Source organism: Abrus precatorius, unplaced genomic scaffold (assembly GCF_003935025.1).
Source record: "Abrus precatorius isolate BTA unplaced genomic scaffold, Abrus_2018 Scaffold9, whole genome shotgun sequence".
NCBI lineage: Eukaryota > Viridiplantae > Streptophyta > Magnoliopsida > Fabales > Fabaceae > Abrus > Abrus precatorius.
This window is the reverse complement of record NW_020874439.1, coordinates 34,751,626-34,770,972: the sequence shown is the minus strand read 5'-3', so window position 1 is coordinate 34,770,972 and position 19,347 is coordinate 34,751,626. Positions and strand designations below refer to the sequence as shown.

Below are 19,347 nucleotides of genomic sequence, written 5' to 3'. Positions count from 1 at the left end.
GTTTAGGATATTGACCTGGTATAAATTATGATAAAGAGTATCAATTATATTTTAATTTTAAGTTTAAGTGTTAATAAACACAGCTATATTATATTCATATTTTTATTCAACTCAAAGATACTAGAAAAAATGAATTTAGTGCATACGTGTTGAGATTATGCCATGCCATACCAAGTACCCTCTTAGCTCGAGTTTTGACTTTTTTTCCCCATCTCATTGTATATTCTTTGTATTTGAAACAACATATAGTACTAATAAATTAAACCATATTGACCCTTGGGCCTTGGCTACACGATTTGATGCAACATTAGCAGATGGAAGATGTATGGTTGCCATATATAATATGTTTCCAAAATTATAAAAAAAATCATTTCTCATTTCTATGTATAAGAATCAGTTTATCATTCCTTAAAGAAAGGCAATACCATTCTGGCTAGTTTTTTTTAAGCTATAAAAAGTTATACTTTTTTCTCACAAGTTAAAAAGAATGATTTTAAAAATTATGAAAAAAAAAATCCAATATATATATATATATATATATAATACTGTTAATTTAGCAATCAATGCCTTGCAATAAAAAAATGAGAAACTGATTAATTTAATTGGGTCTAATTGGTTTGACTGGGATGGAGATGGGGAAGTTAGAAAGCAGTATCAGGGGGGAGCAATTGAAGTCCCTTAATCTTCTTCACCAGTCATCCAATGGGGTCCCACCCAAAAGGAAATGTGCCATTCAAAGTTCCCGAAAAGAGAAATTAAACAAATAATAATATTTTGTGGGTGGTCCAAAAGTCATTGAATCGGATGACAGTTATTGGATCAAAGTTGGGTCAACGCTAAACAAAGCTGAACCTGCACTTGGCATGATAGTTATTACCCATTGAACAAACGAAAGCGCGAGATTAGCCATTAGGTATTAGCATAAAAGCATGACGATCTTTTACGACCGCGAAAAGTTGACCCCAACGGATATCGAACCCATGGTTCAACAATCGCCTTCGGAAACGCGATATTACCCAAACACCCTCCTCGGCATGGGTGTGACAGAGAGACATGGAAGTGCAGAAGCGTCATTCCATGTGTATCCCCTCTCATGATGGGCATGGGCCTGGCCCAATGAAAAGATGAAGCGTTTTCCCCTCACCCAACGGACACAACCTCCCCCACCCGCTTCACCTGCGCACAAGTGCGCACGTTAGCTGTCTCCTCACACAATTATGTCCTTGAAATGAAATGCATGCATTTATGATGGTTTAGTTAGCGTTTTAGCAATAGCATAAGGTGTATGGGGAATGAGAATGGAAAGGTAATTAGCTAAACAGAGAGAGAGAGAGAGAGAGAGAGAGAAACACAGTACTCACTGAGTAGTGCCTTAAATGGATGTGTGGAAGCAGTGGTTCAGCTCTTTATAGCCTGCCACAACAACAACTGTACCTCACTCTCTTTCTATCTATATTATCATCACTCCCTGCTTTATGCTTTCATGCCATTTGCACGAAACGTTTCGTTTCAATTTTCTATTATCAATCTACGATCAGATTTGGATTCCATTATCGGTCCAAATCGATTACTAATCCGAATCCAAACCGGTGTGAATCGATTTCGATCATGTATTGGTTTTATTGTGTGATGTGTTTTAACTGAACGATGAATCCACTCTGCTGCATTGCTCCGGTTTCGATCGATCGGGACCGGACTAACCCTGTGGTGGCGAAATCGCCGGCGCAGTGTCAGTTAGGGCTTGATTCGTCTGTGAGAACAGTGAACTGCGGTTCTAAATCGAGCCTCTCTACTCAGGCCTCGTCGCTTGTTACGGATTCCGTTAAATCCTCTGTTGCTGGTTTGAATCACGAGGAGGAGGAGGAGCCGCGAGATTCCAAAGTGTTCGCCGGCGGAAATGGCGGCGGCGTCGCCGGCAGTGTGGCTGGGATCTTGTATAAGTGGGTGAATTACGGGAAGGGTTGGAGGTCCAGGTGGTTTGTGCTGGAGGATGGCGTGCTTTCGTATTACAAGATTCATGGACCGGACAAGATCCTGATGAGTCCAGCTAGGGATTGGAGTGTGAGGGTGATCGGCGAAGAATCATCGAAGTATGTGAAGAAGGCGAATTGGAACCTCAATCGAGTCTCTGCTGGAGGAGGAGGTAACAACAACACAAAGCAATGCAAGCCCTTCGGTGAGATACATTTGAAGGTTTGTTCATATGATGATTTCAGATGCCGACAACGTTTATGAGTTTTGTCTCACTATAATCTTTAATCTAAGTTCTGTAACACCAACACCACTTGCAGAACTTTCTTTTTCTGATCACAATCACTTGCAGTATAATATTGAAATGCCTTTTTACTCTATGAATTTTCTGGTGTTTTGAAAGCATGCCCACGTTCTCATTGTTATTTTATTATTTTGAATAATATTTTGGCGAGGTCTTTTACTCAAATTTTAACATAGTATAAATCATTCGCTTTAGTTGTATTTATATATGCATGTATTAAGTGAAGTTTTATGAGTTTCTCCAAGCCGCTTGGCCAAATTTGCCAGAAAATTCGCGAGAAAGGGGCAGTGGGTGAAGGATTGCGAGGTCAGAGAACTAGTACATTTGACAGTTTGTATGTCATCTAACGCAGGGTATTAAATGGAACATCTGTGACTGACGCACAGATATCATGTTTATTTTTTTCACCAGAACCGAACAACGATGTATTGCTAATATTGATTGAAAAATCCTTTCATTGACGGGTGTGTTAAATTGAGTAATCGACTATTGGTTAAATTATATCTGGGTCCGGCAGTTGCGTATTTGAAAATTTGGGTTCTGCGATGTCTTTCACTAGCTGCTGCTGAAATTGACATCTGCAGACATAGTAAGGTTTTAGTATAAGGATTCTCTCCAGTTTCAGCGTAAACAGGTACAGTCAAGCAAAATTTTGTATTTTTGCTTGACAGTACAGTCAAGCAAAAATGCAAAATCAATGTAACTGGACATCCGGTCACGGAAAGAATCCGGATTCAAGGTTTTATTATTATTAATATTATTATACTGTTGCACCCTTGCACTTGTGTCATGGATTAAGATAATTCATCGATGAAATTTTTTTTTTAGAAAATATTAACTTCAGGCCTCAATGCTGATTCTAAGCAACTAAAAGTGACAAGTTTTAATTGAAAAGAAAGCATTTATTACTGCAAGAATATAAAAGTGTAATAAATGTTATTTTTCAATTAAAAAATCATTTTTTTTTCAAATTAATATATCATCTTTCCTTGCTTGTCTCTTCCAGTGAGTCCTAAATCTAAACACTTCTTGTTCACAGGTTTCTTCAGTTCGTTCCAGCAAGTCTGATGATAAGCGGCTTTCCATATTTACTGGGACAAAAACGCTTCACTTGCGGTGTGTATCTAGAGAAGACAGAGCAATGTGGATTGAGGCCTTGCAGTCTGCAAAAGATCTTTTTCCTAGAACTCTAACAAGTAGCGATCTTGCTACTTCAGAAGATATTGTAGTTTCAACAGAGAAGCTGCGATCACGGTTGTCACAGGAAGGCATAAGTGAAGCAATAATTAATGACTGTGAGTCTATTATGCTTTCTGAAGTCTCTTATCTTCAGGGCAAGTTGAAGTTTCTTCAGCAGAAACATGTTATGTTGCTGGACACCTTAAAACAACTGGAGGTATTAGTCTTTCCTTTTGAAGCACAACTCTTGTAATTAATAAGCTGCATTTTTATTATGAATGTATAACATGATAACGATTACCTGACTTGGCCATGGAAGCAGGTTTTTAAGTTTTTCCTTGCTTCTCTTGTCTGGCTTACGGTTTTAAATATGATCCTAGGAATCAAAAACCTAATGACGGAAGCACTGGATGTTTTACATGGCTTTCAGTTCTACATTAGCTTTTTAGTGTTTTAGGTCATTCAAAATGTACATAGAGATTTTAAGATGAATATTTTTAATTTTTTCTTCGATGTAAAGCATATTGCAGGATAAGAATATATTGTCTGAACCTCCCTTGCTAGTTCAAAGAAATTTTTCCGTCATTAACATGCCATAGACATGCTTAGCCCTTGCCTGGATTTCTTAGATTTAGCTTGCCCCTTGATCAACCACTGGATTCCTTTTACTGTAAGAAAAGGCACACTGTATTACTTCATAGAGTAATACTACTTATCAACAAATTCTTACAAGACTTACAATTTATGAGAGATAGGAAGAGGAAAAAAAGAGAAGTGTAGGATAAGATGGGTGATATGATAGAGAGAGAGGAAGAGAAAAAATGAGTTATAGAAAATGCTGTAAAAATTTGTTTTATACATATCATTATTCTTATAATAATGCCAACTGGAACACCCTTTTTATTCCTCTTGCAATCAGTCACTTCAACTTGTGGTCATTATTGAATGAGTAAATACTGATGGAATTTATTCAATTTACATTACATTTACTCCCATGTATGCTGTGAGTTCCATGTTAAATGATGAAATGCTTACTAGTCAAAGAGTTTGATTTGTCTTTTGAATAATTCATGCAGACAGAGAAAATAGAGTTGGAAACTACTGTAGTGGATGAAACAAAGGAACGTGAATCATATTGTGGACAAGGGAATAGAAGGTTTAGTGGTGAGTATGCTGTTACACTCCTTTGTCATGTCTTTTGCCTTGAATTACCATTTAAAATTTGTACTTACGGTGAAGTCAATATGAATTTCCTCTTGGGTAATTGTGTTTAATCTTCATATATTTCATTCAAATCAGATCTTTCAACTTTATTGCCATTCTGAGATTGAATAACTACCAATCATCTAAAGCATTATTTTTTCAAAGTTATTAATGGCTAGTAGTTGTATGTTGTACAAATGCATTGGAAGTTAATGAAAATTCCGTATAGGTTTTATGAATTGGTATTGTTTTGATTTTGAAGTTTCATGTTAGTAGCAGTCCACTTACGCTTGACCCCTCATGTCTCAGATTTCTATTCTGTCATGTCGGAGGGCAGTGCTACTGATTCAGTAGCAGATAATGAAAGTCAAGAGGGAGCAGATGTTGAAACAGATGATGAAGATAGAACGTACTTTGACACAAATGAGTTTTTGTATTCCGATGCATTAAGAAGTGCTTCCTATCGAAGTAGGGAAGGTATGAGCAATGCCAGTATATATGATAAAGATTATATTCTTTATGATGGTTTGCATGGGTTTGAGAAGGAGATCAAAGATGTAAGTTATCCTTATGTCAAAAGAAGGGATAACTTACCAGAGCCAAAAGAAAAAGAGAAACCAGTTGGCTTGTGGTCAATTATTAAAGACAATATTGGGAAGGATCTTTCTGGAGTTTGTCTCCCTGTTTATTTTAACGAACCACTCTCTTCATTGCAAAAGTGTTTTGAAGACCTAGAGTATTCATACCTGGTTGATAGAGCATTGGAGTGGGGAAAGCAGGTCAGGTCCTCAGCTGTGCTTTCTTTTGTCACAAAGCAGTTTTAAAAAGCATGATCTGCTAGTTTCATTTTATCAAGGTAGATAATATGCTTGGTTAAATTTAAGAAAATTGCTGCTTATAAAGAATTCGACATTTCATGTAGCTTGCTTAGTTGACACATTCTAAACTATGGTAGTTATAAGTCATTTCTCTAGAATTTAGGCCCATCAAACCTGTGCTTGTATTAATTACTAAATTATTCTCAAATACATTTTTCAAAATTGTCTTCTATGTTTCAAAATTTCTCTCTTTCACTCTTTCGCTTTCTAATACCATCGCCAAATTTCCTAGTTTTACAGATTTTATCCTAGAATAAATGATTGAATTTGCCTCAGAAGTCACAACATTTGGCTATTCAACTGTTCGTTTGATTTGCACCACAGACTGAAATACTTTTTGTTCAGTATTTCTTATTGTTTTGACTGCCCATTAAGACTTGAGATTTTAGAAGATAAATATTCAAAATTATTCTCAACTGCTATACAGCCAAAACATTTGGATTAATGGGTTTTGTTTTGAATTTTATCGGGTAAATTAAGGGTATAAAGTTGTTAGTTATGGGTTATTGTGGGGTAGGTAAAGGCAGGAATAGTTTGACGGTTTGTTACTTAGCTTTTTGGCTGTGTCCAGTACCTTCCAAATTATGATTTTGGGTTTGATGCAGGTTGTGAGCAAATTTAAGCTCAATTTATGATATAATAAGATATAGACCTATAATCATAAGTAAATCATAACGTGTGGAGAATTGGATCCTTTCCATTTATAATGTAGGCTTGTGAACTTCTACTAGACCTAAAAGAACTTAAATGAAGATAAAAAATTACTGCAATTAGTTACATATTGCTTGAACTAGGATCTTAGAACTACACATTCAAACCTGGTTCTATACTGATATTAGAGACTTGAGAGTAGATAGAGTGTTCTGGATAGGCTCTGGGTCTGCTCTCTAGAATACTGATTCCATACAGATAAGTATGCTTTGCTAGGCCTGTATAATTTAGTTTAATGTGAAGCGAAGGATCATCCAAATATCCAAGTTTACAATTTACAATAATAGAACAAAGTTGATAAATGAATAAAATACTCAGCTTCAGACTTTTAAGTGCATGCTTTATATATTTTTCTGTTTCTTGGAATAGCATTGTTTGAAAATTATGTTTGGCATGATGCAGGGGAATGATTTGATGAGAATCCTAAATATTGCAGCTTTTGCTGTGTCTAGCTATGCGTCAACTGAAGGTCGACAGTGTAAACCTTTTAATCCTCTACTTGGGGAGACTTACGAAGCTGACTATCCAGATAAAGGACTTAGGTTTTTTTCTGAGAAGGTAAAATGATTTTTCCTGTTAACTTCTCTATCAAGGTTTATATGGAAACGAGTCAAATTTACAGGCAAACATAGCAATAAATTCATATATTTGTTGCTTCATTATTGCTTTTGTCATTGAATCTGAAAAATGGCAGTGATTTGTCTCTGTCTTGTGCTGCTAATTTTCATCTAACAAGAAGCTTGCTCCAGGTTAGTCATCATCCAATGATTGTTGCTTGTCACTGTGAGGGAAGAGGATGGAAGTTCTGGGCAGATTCTAATTTGAAAGGAAAATTCTGGGGCCGTTCAATCCAACTAGATCCTGTGGGTGTCCTCACACTACAGTTTGAGGATGGTGAAACATTTCAGTGGAGCAAGGTTACCACTTCCATATACAATATCATACTAGGTAAAATTTATTGTGACCACTATGGTACCATGCACATCAAGGGCAGCGGCAACTATTCTTGCAAACTGAAGTTCAAGGAGCAATCTATCATAGACAGAAATCCACATCAGGTAGGATTTTGAATGCAACTGGGACATAGAGACAGTATGAATTTGTTATTTCCATTTGATAAGTAATAGTCTGAATGAAGTTTTAATTATAATATATAACAGGTCCATGGGTTTGTTCAAGACAACAGAACCGGAGAGAAAGTAGCAATGTTAATTGGGAAGTGGGATGAAGCAATGTACTATGTACTTGGGGATCCAACTATCAAGCCAAAAGGTTATGATCCGATGACAGAAGCTGCATTATTGTGGGAAAGAGACAACTATGTATCCAAGACAAGATACAACCTCTCTCCCTTTGCAATTTCCTTGAATGAAATATTACCCGGTTTAATAGAGAAGCTGCCCCCAACTGATTCAAGGTTGAGACCAGATCAAAGACATTTAGAAAATGGAGAATATGAGCTGGCAAACGCAGAGAAACTAAGACTTGAACAGTTGCAGAGACAGGTAATTCACCTACGACTCAGCTTCTTATCCATGGTATCTAGTGTGTTGCAATACGATGCTATGTGAGTTTTTCCCCTTCACATTAGTGGCGTAGACCTAAGTGTCAATAATTACAAAGCCTTGTAATAGTTTTTTTTTTTCTGCATGATATAGTTGCCGTATGTTTTGCAAACAATCCCCCTATACTTTCGATGTTACCTTGGATCTCTCAATACATGCCAAGTTTTTCGTTCTTGAAAATTCTGGTAACTTATGCTTGATTCATAATTCAGGCACGAAAGATGCAGGAAAGAGGATGGCAACCTAGATGGTTTAAGAAGGATGAGGATGGTTGTTACCGATATTTAGGTGGCTATTGGGAAGCAAGAGAAAGGAATAATTGGGATGGAATCCCTGATATATTTGGACAGAGTTGTGATTTACCTTCATGTTCGGAAGAGACGGTATAATACTGGTTTTCCTCTTCACAGCGTCTTTTATTAAATGTGAATTTGGATGTAGGTTGTAAGTTATATAAAGATCATTCCAAAGTGTTAATTTACTTTTATTTTGGCCGAGCATTTTTGGGCATCTTTCATTAATATCGGTAAGTAATTTATAATTTATGTTGATGCTTATCGATTGTATTTAGTTCACGAGTCTCTGTCATCACCAGTCATTAATTCTTGACTATGCAAAGAATGGGTGAGAGAATTGCAATCATCAGAATCTGTCCATGCGCTGATATTATTGGTTAAACTTGCTCCTTTCCGGTCACCGGGCATCACAGAAAATGGCTCTTTTTCATCATTATGAAGAGGGAATCTATTAGTGTTTTCATTGCTAAATTGTCCCGACTGTCGATATATTCACTTATTTAATGTCCCACAAGAAAAAGAGACAATAAAAACATTTTTCACAAAATCTGAAAAGGATCGAAAGGAACCAAAATGGAAACTGAATGCAACAAATCTTGCACAATGTTCATGATATACACAAACATGAAAAAGATAACTCTGCACTCCAAAGCGTTATTTGCTTTGAAGTTCCCCCATTTCTATTGTATTCGTACATGTATTAACATCTTATCAGACCACATTTTTCAGTCCGATTGCCTATTCAATTACTCCAATTTCGGTTCTTTTGTTATAATTAAAAATGGTCAAAGTATTATGCAATACAAGTCATGCCAAGGAACTGGGAAAAATAAAAGATAACTGAATATAACGGTGTAACAACATTCAACGGGAATAAGAAACAACCATTACCATCACATACCGGTTTTAACTTTTAACCGTATGAGGTTGGAAAAAGAGGCTCACGAGGGTTCACTCGAAGAACAAAATTCTGTTCATGATAAGACACCATAATTATTGCTTCCACGCTTTCCTACCACGGAACTGTTTGCTGGATCGCTGATGTTTCTTCTTTTTCTCTATTCGAGATCTTGCTACCTTATCTCTCTTTGCAGCCAAGGGCATTTTCTTCTTGTGTTCCTTTTGTCGGTTGCTTAGGCCACCAGTCTGTTCACATCAAATAATACACGTCCATTGGATTTGAATTGAATCAAGCAGCAAAATATTTAATATATGATCCAGCTGTTCTTTCCGCTTACGAAACATAAATTTTACACATAATCTCAATACTTTTATGATGATAAAAAAAATTAGTAATATATCCATGATAGTGTAAAGATTTTTACATGGTTAACTATAAATACATTGTTATTATACTTTTTATATTATTTATCAGAAAAATTCATAATTATTATTGATGTGATAATTTATGATTGAATAATTTTTATTTTTTTTTACACAATCAGTATATTTAAATTTTATGTGTGTTGGGGGGAGGGGGAGAGATGAATTTAGTGAGAATGACATTTTTATGAGGATGAAAAAAAAAGAATTATACAACCATATATGGATGGTTAATATTAGAGGAAATTAAAGTTGCGTGATTTTTTCAACATATCACATCACCTCTAAGTTTTAATTTTTAACCATTTATAATAAGATCTAATGATTAAGATCTATTATTATTTTCACTTAAAAAAATATCTTTAATTATAGATAGGTAGAAAGAGAGAGAGAGAATGAAGCCTTCACCATCTTGCAAAATTCAAGACATGTATGTTTGGTACGACAATTAAAAATAAATTAACATTCCACGGCAGTTCAAAAAGTAAAAATAATTGCAGAAGAGGTGCGACTAACATACCTTTTTCTGTTTTACAGCAGTTCGAGCATGGTATTTTCCTCTTTCCTCCCTGCCTGCTCTAACCAATGCTAACCTTTCATCCTTACTCAGCCTTTTCCTTACATGAACCTGGAAGGTGCATACATCAATAAGTAAATTTGATTTACAAAATGCATAATAAATATTATTTAAAAGTAAATCTAGAAGTGTATCTCTAAAAAGCATGTAATTCCTCCTTTTGGAATGGACTACAGATTGACATCATCTACAAAACAATTTAATAAGCTAAAGCTACTTACTTCAAGCATGGTACCATCCACACGCTTTAAACTTAGTTGATCAGAGCTCGGAACCTTAATTGATGCTGACTTGGCTAGCCCATGCTGAGCCAATGCATTTTTTGCCTCTCTTTTTGCCTATAAATCACAAATAAATTCAATAGGTAAAAAGCTACAAATGTTACAAGTTGAACTCACTGAACAAGCCAAACAAACCTTTAGTTCTTTGATTTTTTGGAAGTCCTCATTAGAAAGAATTCCATCTTTAGATTCCGATAGGGCATCCCCCACTTTTGCCCCTGCCAGTTTCTTCAAAGCCCGGAGACTTGTATCAGCAGCTATAAGTTGACCATTAAAATCAGTAAACTTCCTCTTTTTTGCTGGGTCTTTCAGTGTACTTTTTGTCTCCACACTTCCACAATCACTGCCAGAATGCAGACCATCATCTTCATGTTCTGAAACGTCACCATCCTCTTCATCATCTTCCTCTTCACTGTCTTCAACAGCATCACTAACACCAGTTTCGTTATCAGAACTTCTTGCATCTTCATCTTCTGATACAACATCATCATCATGGCTTCCAGTATCGTCACTGCATAGCTGGTTATCATCATCATCATCATTTATACTCATATGATCAATTTCCTGGTCATTGTCAGAGTCACTGCATACAAAACCATCAGAATCACCACTCTCCTGCTCATCATCATTGTCAATAATCTGCAACAACTCAGCACCAGGAACATCAGTCGCAACATTGACCTCTCCATAGGCCTTTGGTCTTGCCTTAGGGTCAGTAGGCCGCCCACGGTCCTTCTTAACTAGCAGTGAAGGGCAAACCTGCAAATGAACAACATTAATTAAATGTCATGGACAAAGGTATATGAGCTTGCTATTGTTCTCTAGGACACATGCAGAAAACTCCGCATAAGAGAGCCAATGGTAACCACCTCTCTGAATAATGTAATAAGAGATCGAGCAGCTACAGAAACTGCCTTCTCACGTGACTTCTTATATAGGGCAAGGTCTTGCAGTAAGTCTTCATTCATTAACTACAATCCAAAATTAGAAGATCAGAAGGAAAGGGTTTAGAAACATATATTCTGTGAAAACATAAATCAGTAAGATGGCAGAAGTCTAAGGATGATGAGATAGCAGTAGTTACCAATGGCATGCGCATGCATATCTCCCGGATTGCATTTAGCCCAACAGTAATAGCCTAAAAATATCAGCAAAATTCATCAATGAAGCAAAGTAGAGTGTACCTACCATCGAAATATAAATACACAGCAATATATCAAATGTTAATCAGATCCAAAAAAATACCTCAGGGCGTGAGCGGTCATGTACAAATTGATTTACTATTTGTTTGAACAAGGGCTCAACTGCATCAGGAGGAACCTGAAACCAAGTAAAACCTTGAATGGGCTACAATACAGAGAAAAATACAAGAGAACAGCATACTCTATGTCTACTAAACAATCAAGTTTTGAAAGAAAAATATATTTATTATAAAAATAAAACTAATTGTGATTTAATACTATACCATATCATGGCAAGCTTGAACCACTGCTGCAAGCAAATTTGTAACATCACGTTGATGTGGCTGATTACATAATGCATATATCACAATGGTCACACTTTAGTTATATACGGAATACCAAATTTCACCAATTTATCAATCGATACCTGAATATATTTCTGAAGAAAAGGATAAAAGCTTAACAATATTAACTGGTGAAGTCCAACTGTTCGAGCAATCAATTTCAACATCATCATCTTAACCTAAAATTTACAGAGGTAATTGTAGAACCCATTAAAAATGCACTCTTGAATAACTTTGAGAATATTCCAAAATGAATTGCAAGTCTTTATTTACTACATGATAGGAATGCTACTTTGATTTTAATTAGAGTAAGCACCTCAAATCGTTCATTACATTTCTGAAGACGAGAGAACAGCTTCTCGACAAAACCCTGTGATCACATAGAATCAAGATGCTTAGTCAGTAAAGCAAAAGCAAACCCAAAATGCTACTATGATGATAGAAAATGTCACAAACCTGAGCATCTTTGAGATGGTTAAGAGGTGAATAATAACTGTTATTGGTCCTTTCAGATGACATGCGTTGCTTTCTTTTCATGCTGCGTATGGCACGCTGTAGCTTAGCTTTCTTTTTCTTTTTGCTAGCTGCTGTACCTTGGTGGCTTGCCTAAAAGTTTGTAAGAATGACCAACAATTATAGACAACCAAGTGCAAATTTCAACAAGAACTATCCAAAACATGTTCCAATACTCCTAACATCCTTTTCAGAAGAATGGGTGAGGGTACAAAAGGTAACCTCCATTGTTTAGATGGATGGAGTGGAGTGAGTGGAGTGGAGGAATAAAAGGATCTCAACCCATTGTTTGGGAGTTCTATTACTAATGGAGTAAAATGGTTAAGGAATGAAAGCCAACCCACTTTTTACCAATGAAACGTACCAATTTCTATATGACCAATTTGGTGGGTTTGAGATGGAACATTTTTTTTCATATACATTTAGAATTTTAAAAATAACTTTTTTTCTTTCTCATTTTCCCACAAATTGTTCTAACCAGAGCTTTATATCAATTTGCAAATGTGCATTCTTAGATCAATGTACGTCTTTTGAAAAATTTGGTTAGTTGGTGTGTCAAATGTCTTGTATATTTATACACAATTTGAGGCCGAATCCTGCATTGACCAAGGAATTAGAGCATGCTAAATATATTTTACTACGCTTGTTACAAGCTTGCATAAATTTAAATATGAAAACAGAGAAATATAGGTCTGCGTCTGTTCTGAAATAATTTCCAATGAAATCTTTTTTTTTTAATAATTAATCCTCAATTGTTTGTATTTTAAAATTGTTTATCATTGTTAGATTATATATGAACTCGTATAATAGCTAGTCTACAATGGTTCAGACAGAATGACAGTTGAAGTTGTAATCCACTTCACTCTATCAACTACCATTATCACTTCCAAACAATGGAGTAATATTCTTATGTGAACAAAACTTTGTTCATAACTCCATCACTCTACTAATTACCTTTCCAGTCCATCACATTCCACACTCCTCCACTACTCCACCCTCTTCAAAACTCCCAAATATATCCCAGTTAATCAATGCCAACAACCTTCATGTCAACTTAACTTATATATACAATTCTGCTACAGAATTTGGGTATATATGAAAGCCACAAATTGAAAAAGTAGTGCAATGTTGATTTAACAGGTTATCACCTTATAAACTGTCTCCTTGCTAAGGACAACTTGAGGTGATCCAACCAATTCATCATCACTTTCTGAATCATCACTATCATCATCATTTTCAATCTTCTCATAATCTAGCAGAAATGATAAAGCTGCTATCATAATCCTGAGAGAACATACAAAATCATAATTCTTAGGCCTAAGATAAAAAAATTTGCAACAGTAACCAAACAATTGCTAAAAAGAAATAAACCTCGATGCTGGATGGAAGGAAGCAGTGCAAATTGCATTTGCTGTTCTCTCGTCAAACCACACTTTTCTCCTGTGAAGCTCACACAGAGTCACGAGCGCCCTCTTGGCCTCCTCTTCTTTCTCTTGCTATTTATAAACACACATTCATTCACATAGTGTTTGGATTAGTTTATTTTGCATTATAAACCACTTACATTCAAAATTGTATAAGAGAGAAAATTTTCCATGAAAACTAACATAAATGCAGAAAACCGAATCCTATCAGAAACCACAGATAATAGAACAAAACCATGGGAAAAGATTCACAAACCTGAAGCATGGCAAACAACACATTCTGAAGCGCTCGGTTCTTGACTTCGTTCTTATGCTTTTCGTTCATGCGGCGTATGCTGTGAATAACGTGATCAAACGCCAACTTCTTCAGCGTTCTGTCACCTAGGGTTTGAAGCTCCATGAACAACGACAGCGTGTCTCCAATGTCAACAATCTGCGCAATCGAACCGAATGCAACATCAAACCACGACACTACTTTCACGAAACGAAATTGAATCGAATGCAAACCTTTCGGTTAACGAGAAGGATAAGAGCCTGAGCGAGGTGACAACGAAGGCCTGAAGGAAGCGTGAGCGCAGCGCGGCGAAGCAAATCGGAGAGTTTGTGAGGGAAATCGGCGAGGTGTTTGGGGTAGAAAGGAGTGACGTGGGCGAGGAACGTGGCTCTGTCGCCGAGGTCTTTGGCGACGGTGGGATCGGTGGCTATGCCGGTGATGGAGGTGAAGTTCAAATCCGCTTGTTTCTGACAGAGTTCGAGCGAAGAGTTGAATTGGCTACGTAGAAGGAGTAGCTCCGATTCGTAGCCTTCCGGATCGCACTTCATCTTCGATTGGAGTGATGGAAGACTCAGCTTCTCGGAGCTCCGACCCGATGCCAGAAACGGCTCCTCCGCCGCCACGCCATCGGAAACCATAGTTACGCCGTATTGGTTTGGTTTGTTTTCCCCGGGAAGAAGCAGAAGGAATGAAAAACCTAACAAAAACCCTATGGCTTTTATATGTTGGAATTAACGGCCTAAAAAAATTATAAATAAGAGAGAAAATGATTATTATATTGAAAATAAAATAATATATTCATTGAATAAAAATCTATAAGTTAACATAGCCTATGTCAAATATAGTAAATTTAAAAATAATTTAAATCATTTTTCATTTCTGTGAATATTATTATTTTTTTGAATTAATTTTTATAAAAATATTATTTTTTATTGTTAAAAAACTTAAATATTAAAAATTAAATACAAATAATTTTTTATAAAATTTAATTTTAAAAATAATAATTAAAAACTTGTTTAAACCTAAAATAATGTTCAAGAAAATTTACCAGTAATTCATAATTAACTATATGTCAATATCAAACAAATATGTATATTGAGTAATAGCATTATGGTTTGAACTTTTTCCTTTTCATTCTTTTCACTTTTTAATGTGTCTAATTTTATAAACTCATCACTTCCTCTCATAAAAAGTAAATTTGGCTCTTTTGGACTTAAAAATCATATGAAATGAAAAGGTAATAATATATTTATTTGTTCTCAATTTAAAGTAAACTAACTTGATATCTATTTTATATTATTATCAAATGATTTTGATGATAAAATTAATGGAAAAACAAACATAATCAATACTTGTATTTTATTGGTTAATTATTTAATATTTGAAGATGACGGGTAAAATAGCATAGTGTTGTGTTGTGAAGTGAAGTGAAGTGAAGTGAAGTGAGGAACATAGGATAAGGTGGATATCAATGTCGGTGATGAGGTTTCAACTTCCCAGTAAGCATGTTTCAGCCGCCATTCACTCTAACTCTCTTCAGGTCTTTTTTTTCTTTTATTTTTATTTTGTCATTCCATGTTAATGTTATTTCAGTTTAATTTATATTATATTATATTTATAATTTATAATACATAGTACTATCGTTGTTAGATCGTGTCAAAACCGAACATCGCGAGTGAGGAGTTTATGGAAAAGGTATTGAACAGAAGATGGAGTTTGATGAGCCCAGAAACCAAAATTCAGCAAATAACACACACGCATGGTTCTAATTTCCGATTGAACACTCATCCAGCTTTTGCTGATGGTAATCGCATGGTAGACATGAATAAACAAAGCAACTACTTCTATATCGTGCGAGATGATTTGTTGCACCCACTAATTAATGGCAACAAAGCAAGAAAACTCGATGCACTACTTCCTCTCATTCAACATAATTCCGTGACTGATGTGGTACAAATCACTTTTCAACATTACCCATTAACTGATTACAGTATTGTTTTCACAATTTAGTTTTCTTTTTTAATCTCTCTTTCACAACTATTCTTTTCTAGCTCTTTTGTTGGATGGTGGGTTCTTCTCTATGTCTAGATTGCTAGATTAGACAGTTTAGGAATAGACAATTCAAATAACATTAGCACTCAGTGTGTTTTGATTCACGTTTGAAGACATGTAAACATGAATTTATTACTGAAGCTATAAGCAACGTTGAAGTAAATGTGAATCTATAGCCATTTACACACGAATCTAAACATGCTATAAATGCCCTCAATTTAGGATTTCCAAAATCAAATAACATTCGGCAGGTACATTTTCTAGGTTACATGTGGAGGTTGTCAGAGTGCTCACACAGCTGCGATTGGTAGGTAGTTTTCTTTGTTATGGTTAAAACTGTGCTAAATTTTATGAAATGAACTATACATTGGTAGAGTTTATGTTATGTTCTTTATTGTTAATTCTGTTGTTTCTAAACCATGATTTACTTATTTTGCAGCTGTTCTGTGTGCTGAGAAAGGAATTGTGTCACATCTGCTTCTACGAGGGGAGCAACCTGAAATCTTGACTGGCTATAATTTGATGTCTACAATATATGGAAATGTCACATATGTTCCAAGAAATATTTATGCCAACAGGGAAGACATGCTAATGAACTATGCCAAGTCTGTGGCTGGTGACAATGGTTCTGTCCTTTGGTTTGGTGATATCATTCAGGCTTCTTCAACAAATGAATTGTCTACTTCAGATTTTATGCAAATGGATGTAAGTGGAAGTGAGGGAAACCATCTACGAAAGATTTTGGTTGTCAATGAAGGTGCAGGTGATTCTGTTGCTCTACTAGGTAATGAGAAGGTGGAGTCTGAAAAACAACAATGAATATCTTCAGGAACATTTTCTTTTAACTAGGTAAAAATTCAGATAGAATAGGACTTGAGCAATCTGTAATCTTGTTTAGGTGGTGCCTATGTGTATTTTTGTAGATAAAAATCATATTTGCTTTATTAGAATAAATAATTTGTGTTTGCTTGGGTACTAATCATCTGGATTTTCATGAATATGTAATAAAGCCTTAACAGACAGTAACATCAAGTGAGGTTTGGATCCTAGTATCATCTCGAAGAGTCAAGTATCTTAACTGCACCTCATATTTTGTATACGATCATTGAATGAGTTTAAATTGACGGCAAATTCATATGTATCTATGCAAGTAATAATGTGAAACAAGTCCTCTTCTTGACATGTATATTCTTATGATTTTGTTGTTCATCACACTGTTTTGTACTCTTGTCTATGGAAAATCATTTGTTGGTATTATTCATCTCACTTATTTGTTTAAGTTGTTGCCTTAAGTTAGTTAACTTCCATGGTTGATTGTTGCAATAACTTCATGAAAATATTGTTTCTTTGTAAAGGCATTATTCGCTTGGTCCACTACTTATCACAAGATCATTTACTTGGAAAACAAAGGGCCATAAAGTTTGTTGTAGATGCTGGTACTGGTACAACAGCTGTTGGTTTAGGACTTGCAGCCCTTTATTTAGGGTGAGGTCAAGTTTGTAGTATTCCATTTTAATTCAAAATATTTTTGAATAATTATACTACAAGTTATCTACAATGTTTTTGAGTTTAGAACCATGACATCAAGGTTGCATTAAATCATTGGTAATTTTAGTTGTTGTTTCCATGCAGACTCCCATGGGAGGTATATGCAGTCATGCTGGCTGAAAAAATTGATGGGTACAGAAAGCAAGAGGAGTGGTTAATTTCAGAATTCAAAAAGCATTTTAATATAGAGTTTATTGATCACAGTCACAATGTAAACAGAGAAGATGCTGGGATTGTGCGTTGGGTGGAACGTGGCCGTCCAAGAAAGTAAGATGTTAACACACTTGTTTTTATGGTACAAACATGCTCTCTTTTTTTTTTTGTTGTCAATTTGCCTTAAGGATACTGGAATACATTCTTTTTTATTTTTTTGCTTATACCTCAAACACTTTCTTCAAAAAAGATGCTTATGAATAAGGTTTTGTTTGGTATAGAAAATCAAGATAGAAAGGGTAATATTCGACGAGGCATGCAATCACTGTGTATTGCAACATTGTCTTTTGAATTTACTTCACCTCACAAAATTTGGCCATCTTATTGACTTCGGTAAAATAGTAACAACCACATAATGCCTTACTGCAAAATAAAAGCTAGATATTAAACAGGACATAATTCTTGACTAACTTCCAAGAAAGACAACAATGTTCAAAGATCAAGTGATGAGTAAGCTCAAATACAGATAGTTGCTGTAATGAATCTTATGATGACAATTTATAACTGGTCAAACTGACTCTTAATATGTTCCATCCCAATGACATATTTGCAAATTGTAGATTTGGTAATGTTTTGGAAGGGGAAGTGGAAGCATGTCAGCAAATTGCCCAACAAACTGGGATTCTGGTGGATCCTGTGTACACTTTAGCTGCTTGGGAAACAGCAATGCTTCTCTCTAGCAAAGAAGCTGAAGGAGGACCAGAAGTGGTGATGCTTCATACTGGAGGCACATTGGGTATGTTTGGGTTAGCACAGAGGTACAAAAAATATTTTGGCATGCTTAGAAAAGGACTCAACCATTATTAGAAAATATGTATTTTAGCTGGCAACTAATTAGAGTGAATTTGTCATTTATATTTTATTGTAGCTGGCGACAGACACTTATTTATTAAATTATCAATATTTTCCATGTGTTTTTTTTTTTTTGTTTATGTAGTTAGTAGTAGTACTCTTCATTATCTGGTCACATTGATTTTGGACATGAAGACTCAGTTTGCTCTTCTGGTCTGAAAAATCAGAACCAAAAAAACAACATGAAATACATAATATAATATGATTTATTTTGCTAAAGCTGACCTAGGAAATGGTAATCCTAAGAGGGTTTGATTTTTTTTTTTTTATTTTGCTAATAAATGGGGCTTGCAGCCCAAAAAAAACACACACACTAGGCCTCAAGCCTAGGCTTCCAAGTGCTTAAAGAATCTCTCCTCAGGGGTTCAAGGCTTAAAGGAGCCTTTTCAAAAGTGTGAGAGGGAAATAAATTTGACTTTCATAAAGGCCTAAAGGAGGGGTTGATTTTATAATGTAGTAGATAAACACTATTTCATATTACTGAATTCATTTTAATAAAAAGAAGGTGGCCGAAAGCCCAAGAACGCAAGAAACTGAATTTAACTAAGCCCAAAGTTCAGGTAAAGTAGTCTCAACAAAATAAATTTGACTTTAAAAACACAATACATAAAAGAGATTGGGCTTATATATGTCCAAGCTCAACTTGTTTGGCAACTCA

The 19,347-nt window shown here is 35.4% G+C and overlaps 3 protein-coding genes across 7 annotated transcripts; 2 read left to right on the top strand and 1 right to left on the bottom strand.

Moving 5' to 3' along the window:
- The first annotated feature begins 1,127 nt into the window (after positions 1-1,127).
- LOC113848962 (oxysterol-binding protein-related protein 1D) lies at positions 1,128-8,647 on the top strand. 5 transcript variants are annotated; one of them, XM_027478422.1, is made up of 8 exons: positions 1,128-2,193; positions 3,315-3,671; positions 4,531-4,618; positions 4,967-5,436; positions 6,649-6,804; positions 6,996-7,304; positions 7,407-7,751; positions 8,024-8,647. In XM_027478422.1, exons 1-8 carry the CDS (start codon positions 1,648-1,650, stop codon positions 8,198-8,200), a joined length of 2,448 nt encoding a protein of 815 aa, XP_027334223.1. In that variant the 5' UTR covers positions 1,128-1,647; the 3' UTR covers positions 8,201-8,647. The 5 variants fall into 5 exon arrangements, with proteins under 5 accessions (XP_027334223.1, XP_027334225.1, XP_027334224.1 ...); XM_027478424.1 differs by having other exon boundaries at positions 1,164-2,193; positions 4,531-4,579; positions 5,009-5,436; positions 8,024-8,309; XM_027478423.1 differs by having other exon boundaries at positions 1,165-2,193; positions 4,531-4,622; positions 4,995-5,436; positions 8,024-8,309.
- LOC113848964 (protein SDA1 homolog) lies at positions 8,442-14,708 on the bottom strand. The gene is made up of 15 exons (XM_027478426.1): positions 14,258-14,708; positions 14,007-14,183; positions 13,698-13,822; positions 13,475-13,610; positions 12,270-12,419; positions 12,130-12,183; positions 11,897-11,992; positions 11,754-11,813; positions 11,534-11,608; positions 11,373-11,426; positions 11,158-11,259; positions 10,424-11,047; positions 10,229-10,345; positions 9,951-10,058; positions 8,442-9,253 (listed from the first exon to the last, which is right to left on the bottom strand). The coding sequence occupies exons 1-15, from the start codon at positions 14,660-14,662 to the stop codon at positions 9,101-9,103; spliced, it is 2,436 nt and encodes an 811-aa protein (XP_027334227.1). The 5' UTR covers positions 14,663-14,708; the 3' UTR covers positions 8,442-9,100.
- Positions 14,709-15,480: 772 nt separating this feature from the next.
- Positions 15,481-18,711, top strand: LOC113850487 (D-cysteine desulfhydrase 2, mitochondrial). The gene is made up of 7 exons (XM_027481049.1): positions 15,481-15,564; positions 15,675-15,974; positions 16,341-16,383; positions 16,516-16,860; positions 17,432-17,561; positions 17,709-17,891; positions 18,398-18,711. The coding sequence occupies exons 1-7, from the start codon at positions 15,496-15,498 to the stop codon at positions 18,642-18,644; spliced, it is 1,317 nt and encodes a 438-aa protein (XP_027336850.1). The 5' UTR covers positions 15,481-15,495; the 3' UTR covers positions 18,645-18,711.
- Positions 18,712-19,347: the final 636 nt, after the last annotated feature.